The 8,251-nt window shown below is 46.7% G+C and overlaps 1 protein-coding gene across 1 annotated transcript in view; it reads left to right on the top strand.

The window, feature by feature from the left end:
* The first annotated feature begins 3,233 nt into the window (after positions 1-3,233).
* The window catches only part of LOC124035462 (nuclear receptor ROR-alpha A-like), a 12,594-nt gene continuing 7,576 nt past the window's right edge, over positions 3,234-8,251 (top strand). Inside the window, exons 1-3 of the mRNA XM_046348915.1 lie at positions 3,234-3,610; positions 3,997-4,129; positions 7,267-7,374. Of these exons, the coding sequence (XP_046204871.1) occupies positions 3,320-3,610; positions 3,997-4,129; positions 7,267-7,374 (532 nt within the window). The 5' untranslated portion in view covers positions 3,234-3,319. The remainder of the gene's footprint in view (positions 3,611-3,996; positions 4,130-7,266; positions 7,375-8,251) is intronic.

Raw genomic sequence — 8,251 nt, 5'->3', positions numbered from 1 at the left:
TAGTAAAATACTGTCTGGGTCATGACAGAGTAGTAAAATACTGTCTGGGTCAATACCAGAATATTAAAATACTGTCTGGGTCAATACCAGAATAGTAAAATACTGTCTGGGTCAATACCAGAGTAGTAAAATACTGTCTGGGTCAATACCAGAATATTAAAATACTGTCTGGGTCAATACCAGAATAGTAAAATACTGTCTGGGTCAATACCAGAGTAGTAAAATACTGTCTGGGTCAATACCAGAATAGTAAAATACTGTCTGGGTCAATACCAGAATAGTAAAATACTGTCTGGGTCAATACAGAGTAGTACATTACTGTCTGGGTCAATAGTAGTAAAAATACTGTCTGGGTCATGACAGAGTAGTAAAATACTGTCCGGGTCATGAATAGTAAAATACTGTCTGGGTCAATACCAGAATAGTAAAGTACTGTCTGGGTCAATGACCAGAGTAGTAAATACTGTCTGGGTCAATACCAGAATAGTAAAATACTGTCTGGGTCAATACCAGAATAGTAAAATACTGTCTGGGTCAATACCAGAATATTAAAATACTGTCTGGGTCAATACCAGAGTAGTGAAATACTGTCTGGGTCAATACCAGAGTAGTACATTTCTGTCTGGGTCAATACCAGAATAGTAAAAAATACTGTCTGGGTCAATACCAGAATAGTAAAATTCTGTCTGGGTCAATACCAGAATAGTAAAATACTGTCTGGGTCATGACAGAGTAGTGAAATACTGTCTGGGTCATACCAGAATAGTAAAATACTGTCTGGGTCAATACCAGAGTAGTAAAGTACTGTCTGGGTCATACCAGAATAGTAAAATACTGTCTGGGTCAATACCAGAGTAGTAAAATACTGTCTGGGTCAATACCAGAATAGTAAAATACTGTCTGGGTCATGATAGAATAGTAAAATACTGTCTGGGTCATGGTTAGAGATGATCAACCACCTCTAACAGTATAGAATAGTAAAATACTGTCTGGGTCATGGTTAGAGATGATCAACCACCTCTGACAGTATAGAATAGTAAGACCCTGTCTGGGTCATGGTTAGAGATGATCAACCACCTCTAACAGTATAGAATAGTAAAATACTGTCTGGGTCATGGTTAGAGATGATCAATCAGTATAGAAACCATACTGTCTGGGTCTCTAACAGTATAGAAATAGTCAGAACAGTAGGCTGTGTTGTTGGAAGAATTTCCCTTTATGGAATCAATGTTACTGTGTTGTTACACATGTGAGCTCTGCCTACATGCTGACCCATATTCTACCCTTTTCCCCCTACTGGGCAGAGCCAAGAAGAGCCAAACCCAAATGCTGACCCATATTCTACCCTTTTCCCCCTACTGGGCAGAGCCAAGAAAAGCCAAACCCAAATGCTGACCCATATTCTACCCTTTTCCCCTACTGGGCAGAGCCAAGAAGAGCCAAACCCAAATGCTGACCCATATTCTACCCTTTTCCCCTACTGGGCAGAGCCAAATGCTGACCCATATTCTACCCTTTTCCCCTACTGGGCAGAGCCAAGAAAAGCCAAACCCAAATGCTGACCCATATTCTACCCTTTTCCCCTACTGGGCAGAGCCAAGAAAAGCCAAACCCAAATGCTGACCCATATTCTACCCTTTTCCCCCTACTGGGCAGAGCCAAGAAAGAGCCAAACCCAAATGCTGACCCATATTCTACCCTTTTCCCCCTACTGGGCAGAGCCAAGAAGAGCCAAACCCAAATGCTGACCCATATTCTACCCTTTTCCCCTACTGGGCAGAGCCAAGAAGAGCCAAACCCAAATGCTGACCCATATTCTACCCTTTTCCCCTACTGGGCAGAGCCAAGAAAAGCCAAACCCAAATGCTGACCCATATTCTACCCCTTTTCCCCTACTGGCTGCAGAGCCAAGAAAAAGCCAAACCCAAATGCTGACCCATATTCTACCCTTTTCCCCTACTGGGCAGAGCCAAGAAAAGCCAAACCCAAATGCTGACCCATATTCTACCCTTTTCCCCTACTGGGCAGAGCCAAGAAAAGCCAAACCCAAATGCTGACCCATATTCTACCCTTTTCCCCTACTGGGCAGAGCCAAGAAAAGCCAAACCCAAATGCTGACCCATATTCTACCCTTTTCCCCCTACTGGGCAGAGCCAAGAAAAGCCAAACCCAAATGCTGACCCATATTCTACCCTTTTCCCCCTACTGGGCAGAGCCAAGAAAAGCCAAACCCAAATGCTGACCCATATTCTACCCTTTTCCCCCTACTGGGCAGAGCCAAGAAAAGCCAAACCCAAATGCTGACCCATATTCTACCCTTTTCTGACCCCTACTGGGCAGAGCCAAGAAAAGCCAAACCCAAATGCTGACCCATATTCTACCCTTTTCCCCTACTGGGCAGAGCCAAGAAAAGCCAAACCCAAATGCTGACCCATATTCTACCCTTTTCCCCCTACTGGGCAGAGCCAAGAAAAGCCAAACCCAAATGCTGACCCATATTCTACCCTTTTCCCCTACTGGGCAGAGCCAAGAAAAGCCAAACCCAAATGTGCTGGAAAGAACCATGTAAAATAAACAGAACATTCAGTATAGTTCGGGTCGGCACCATAATGTGAAAAGGAGTCCACTGTGGTCCATCCAGCTCTTGATGTTGTCCTGGACCAATCGTGGTCCAGCTCTTGATGTTGTCCTGGACCAATCGTGGTGCAGCTCTTGATGATGTTGTTGGTCCTGGACCAATCGTCCAGCTCTTGAGTTGTCTTGATGTTGTCCTGGACCAATCGTGGTCCAGCTCTTGATGTTGTCCTGGACCAATCGTGGTCCAGCTCTTGATGTTGTCCTGGACCAATCGTGGTGCAGCTCTTGATGTTGTCCTGGACCAATCGTGGTGCAGCTCTTGATGTTGTCCTGGACCAATCCTGGTCCAGCTCTTGATGTTGTCCTGGACCAATCGTGGTCCAGCTCTTGATGTTGTCCTGGACCAATCGTGGTGTTCCAGCTCGTTGATGTTGTCCTGGACCAATCGTGGTCCAGCTCTTGATGTTGTCCTGGACCAATCGTGTTCCAGCTCTTGATGTTGTCCTGGACCAATCGTGGTCCAGCTCTTGATGTTGTCCTGTTCCAGCTCGTTGTCCTGGATGTTGTCCTGGACCAATCGTGGTCCAGCTCTTGATGTTGTACTGGACCAATCCAGCTCTTGGTTGTCCTGGACCAGTCGTGTTCCAGCTCTTGACGTTGTACTGGACCAATCGTGGTTGTCCTGGACCAATCGTGGTCCAGCTCTTGATGTTGTCCTGGACCAATCGTGGTCCAGCTCTTGATGTTGTCCTGGACCAATCGTGGTTGTCCTGGACCAATCGTGGTCCAGCTCTTGACGTTGTACTGGACCAATCGTGGTTGTCCTGGACCAATCGTGGTCCAGCTCTTGATGTTGTCCTGGACCAATCGTGGTCCAGCTCTTGACGTTGTCCTGCTGCTCTCTCCTGTAGAACACCTAGGCCAGAACATCTCCAAGTCCCACCAGGAGACGTGTCAGTACCTGAGGGAGGAGCTACAGAGCATGACCTGGCAGGCCTTCCTCCAGGAGGAGATAGAGACCTACCAGACGAAGGTAACAATACACACTAACTAGAACACTACCTAGGACACTACTTTTGTTCTCTTCCCCTCATAGTCCTTTGTCACCCCCCTCTTCCTTCTCCTTTCTCTCTCTCTCTCTCTCTCTCTCTCTCTCTCTCTCTCTCTCTCTCTCTCTCTCTCTCTCTCTCTCTCTCTCTCTCTGTCTCACTCTGTCTCTCTCTCTCTCTCTCTCTCTCTCTCTCTCTCTCTCTGTCTCTCTCTCTCTCTCTCTTTGTCTCTCTCTCTCGCTCTCTCTCTCTCTGTCTGTCTCTCTCTCTCCGTCTCTCTCTGTCTGTCTCTCTCTCTCCGTCTCTCTCTCTCTGATACTAGCATCTACAATTATGCCTCTTTTAACATTGTTGTTGTTGTTTATGTCAGCCGGAGGAGGTGATGTGGCAGCTGTGTGCCATCAAGATAACGGAGGCCATCCAGTACGTGGTGGAGTTCGCCAAACGCATCGACGGCTTCATGGAGCTCTGTCAGAACGACCAGATAGTGTTGCTCAAAGCAGGTAGACAAGATGATGGAACGTCTCATAATGACATCACAATGATCAACCCCCAATCTATTTATGGTCTACTTATATAAGAAAGTTATGTTGTCTCTCTGACCTGTAGTGATGGTTGTGTTGTCTCTCTGACCTGTAGTGATGGTTGTGTTGTTGTTGTTGTCTCTCTGACCTGTAGTGATGGTTGTGTTGTTGTTGTCTCTCTGACCTGTAGTGATGGTTGTGTTGTTGTTGTCTCTCTGACCTGTAGTGATGGTTGTGTTGTTGTCTCTCTGACCTGTAGTGATGGTTGTGTTGTCTCTCTGACCTGTAGTGATGGTTGTGTTGTCTCTCTGACCTGTAGTGATGGTTGTGTTGTCTCTCTGACCTGTAGTGATGGTTGTGTTGTTGTTGTCTCTCTGACCTGTAGTGATGGTTGTGTCTCTCTGACCTTGTTGTTGTCTCTCTGACCTGTAGTGATGGTTGTGTTGTCTCTCTGACCTGTAGTGATGGTTGTGTTGTTGTTGTCTCTCTGACCTGTAGTGATGGCTGTGTTGTTGTCTCTCTGACCTGTAGTGATGGTTGTGTTGTCTCTCTGACCTGTAGTGATGGTTGTGTTGTTGTCGTCTCTCTGTAGTGATGGTTGTGTTGTCTCTCTGACCTATAGTGATGGTTGTGTTGTCTCTCTGTAGTGATGGTTGTGTTGTCTCTCTGACCTGTAGTGATGGTTGTTGTTGTCTCTCTGACCTGTAGTGATGGTTGTGTTGTCTCTCTGACCTGTAGTGATGGTTGTGTTGTCTCTCTGACCTGTAGTGATGGTTGTGTTGTTGTTGTCTCTCTGACCTGTAGTGATGGTTGTGTTGTTGTCTCTCTGACCTGTAGTGATGTTGTCTCTCTGTGTGATGTTGTTGTCTCTCTGACCTGTAGTGATGGTTGTGTTGTTGTCGTCTCTCTGTAGTGATGGTTGTGTTGTCTCTCTGACCTGTAGTGATGGTTGTGTTGTTGTCTCTCTGACCTGTAGTGATGGTAGTGTGTTGTTGTTGTCTCTCTGACCTGTAGTGATGGTCTCTCTGACCTGTGTTGTGTGTTGTCTCTCTGACCTGTAGTGATGGTTGTGTTGTTGTTGTCTCTCTGACCTGTAGTGATGGTTGTGTTGTTGTCTCTCTGACCTGTAGTGATGGTTGTGTTGTTGTTGTCTCTCTGACCTGTAGTGATGGTTTGGTGTTGTCTCTCTGACCTGTAGTGATGGTTGTGTTGTCTCTCTGACCTGTAGTGATGGCTGTGTTGTTGTTGTCTCTCTGACCTGTAGTGATGGTTGTGATGTTTGTGTCTCTCTGACCTGTAGTGATGGTTGTGTTGTTGTTGTTGTCTCTCTGTAGTGATGGTTGTGTTGTCTCTCTGACCTGTAGTGATGGTTGTGTTGTCTCTCTGACCTGTAGTGATGGTTGTGTTGTTGTTGTCTCTCTGACCTGTAGTGATGGTCTCTCTGACCTGTAGTTGTTGTTGTTGTCTCTCTGACCTGTAGTGATGGTTGTGTTGTTGTGTGTCTGACCTGTAGTGATGGTTGTTGTTGTCTCTCTGACCTGTAGTGATGGTTTGTTGTGTGTTGTCTCTCTGACCTGTAGTGATGGTTGTGTTGGTTGTGTCTCTCTGACCTGTAGTGATGGTGTTGTTGTTGTCTCTCTGACCTGTAGTGATGGTTGTAGTGATGGTTGTCTCTCTGACCTGTAGTGATGGTTGTGTTGTTGTTGTCTCTCTGTAGTGATGGTTGTGTTGTTGTCTCTCTGACCTGTAGTGATGGCTGTGTTGTTGTTGTCTCTCTGACCTGTAGTGATGGTTGTGTTGTGTGTTGTTGTCTCTCTGACCTGTAGTGATGGTTGTGTTGTCTCTCTGACCTGTAGTGATGGTTGTGTTGTCTCTCTGACCTGTAGTGATGGTTGTGTTGTCTGTTGTCTCTGACCTGTAGTGATGTGTTGTTGTTGTCTCTCTGTAGTGACCTGACCTGTAGTGATGGTTGTGTTGTTGTCTCTCTGACCTGTAGTGATGGTTGTGTTGTTGTCTCTCTGACCTGTAGTGATGGTTGTGTTGTCTCTCTGACCTGTAGTGATGTTGTTGTTGTTGTCTCTCTGACCTGTAGTGATGGTTGTGTTGTTGTTGTCTCTCTGACCTGTAGTGATGGTTGTTGTTGTCTCTCTGACCTGTAGTGATGGTTGTGTTGTCTCTCTGACCTGTAGTGATGGTTGTGTTGTCTCTCTGACCTGTAGTGATGGTTGTGTTGTCTCTCTGACCTGTAGTGATGTCTCTCTGACCTGTAGTGATGTTTGTGTCTCTGACCTAGTGATGGTGATGGTAGTGATGTTGTTGTCTCTCTGACCTGTAGTGATGGTTGTGTTGTCTCTCTGACCTGTAGTGATGGTTGTGTTGTCTCTCTGACCTGTAGTGATGGTTGTGTTGTTGTCTCTCTGACCTGTAGTGATGGTTGTGTTGTCTCTCTGACCTGTAGTGATGGTGTGTGTTGTCTCTCTGACCTGTAGTGATGGTTGTGTTGTTGTCTCTCTGACCTGTAGTGATGGTTGTGTTGTCTCTCTGACCTGTAGTGATGGTTGTGTTGTTGTCTCTCTGACCTGTAGTGATGGTTGTGTTGTTGTGTCTCTCTGACCTGTAGTGATGGTTGTGTTGTTGTCTCTCTGACCTGTAGTGATGGTTGTGTGATGGTGTTGTTGTCTCTCTGACCTGTACCTCTGAGTGATGGTTGTGTTGTTGTCGTCTCTCTGATGGTTGTGTTGTTGTTGTCGTCTCTCTGTAGTGATGGTTGTGTTGTTGTTGTCGTCTCTCTGTAGTGACGGTTGTGTTGTTGTCTCTCTGTAGTGATGGTTGTGTTGTTGTTGTCGTCTCTCTGTAGTGATGGTTGTGTTGTTGTTGTCGTCTCTCTGTAGTGACGGTTGTGTTGTTGTCTCTCTGTAGTGACTCTGTAGTGATGGTTGTGTTGTTGTTGTGTCTCTCTGTGTCTCTCTGTAGTGACTCTGTAGTGATGGTTGTGTTGTTGTTGTTGTCTCTCTGACCTGTAGTGATGGTTGTGTTGCTGTCGTCTCTCTGTAGTGATGGTTGTGTTGTTGTTGTCGTCTCTCTGTAGTGACGGTTGTGTTGTCGTCTCTCCTCAGGGTCTCTTGAGGTGGTGTTCATCAGGATGTGTCGTGCCTTTGACTCTCAGAACAGCACCGTCTACTTCGATGGGAAGTACGCTGGGACCGACGTCTTCAAAGCGTTAGGTGAGTCAGAATACAACCCAGCGAATCACGTTCATCCCCTTTCAAAGCATTAGGTACATCAGAATACAACCCAGCGAATCACGTTCATCCCCTTTCAAAGCGTTAGGTACGTCAGAATACAACCCAGCGAATCACGCTCATCCCCTTTCAAAGCATTAGGTACATCAGAATACAACCCAGCGAATCACGTTCATCCCCTTCAATCTGTGGTTGAGGTTCAGACGTTTCAGAACCATCGATTTAATAGGAGAGGAAGTTGTTTGTTTAGTATTAGGGACTGTTTTGGACCACCTCTGACTGAATGGCTGGGCCACTAGGATACGGAGGACTGAATGGACTGGGACTGAATGGCTGGGCCACTAGGATATGGACTGACTGAATGGCTGGGCCACTAGGATATGACTGACTGAATGGCTGGGCCTGGCTGAATGGCTGGGCCACTAGGATATGGACTGACTGAATGGCTGGGCCACTAGGATATGGACTGACTGACTGAATGGCTGGGCCACTAGGATATGGACTGACTGAATGGCTGGGCCACTAGGATATGGACTGACTGACTGACTGAATGGCTGGGCCACTAGGATATGGACTGACTGAATGGCTGGGCCACGAGGATATGGACTGACTGAATGGCTGGGCCACTAGGATATGGACTGGACTGACTGAATGGCTGGGCCACTAGGATATGGACTGACTGAATGGCTGGGCCACTGGGATATGGACTGACTGACTGAATGGCTGGGCCACTAGGATATGGACTGACTGACTGAATGGCTGGGCCACTGGGATATGGACTGACTGACTGAATGGCTGGGCCACTGGGATATGGACTGACTGACTGAATGGCTGGGCCACTAGGATATGGACTGACTGA

This window comes from Oncorhynchus gorbuscha, linkage group LG05 (assembly GCF_021184085.1).
Source record: "Oncorhynchus gorbuscha isolate QuinsamMale2020 ecotype Even-year linkage group LG05, OgorEven_v1.0, whole genome shotgun sequence".
Classification (NCBI taxonomy): domain Eukaryota; kingdom Metazoa; phylum Chordata; class Actinopteri; order Salmoniformes; family Salmonidae; genus Oncorhynchus; species Oncorhynchus gorbuscha.
This window is presented reverse-complemented; position numbering and strand designations above follow the sequence as displayed.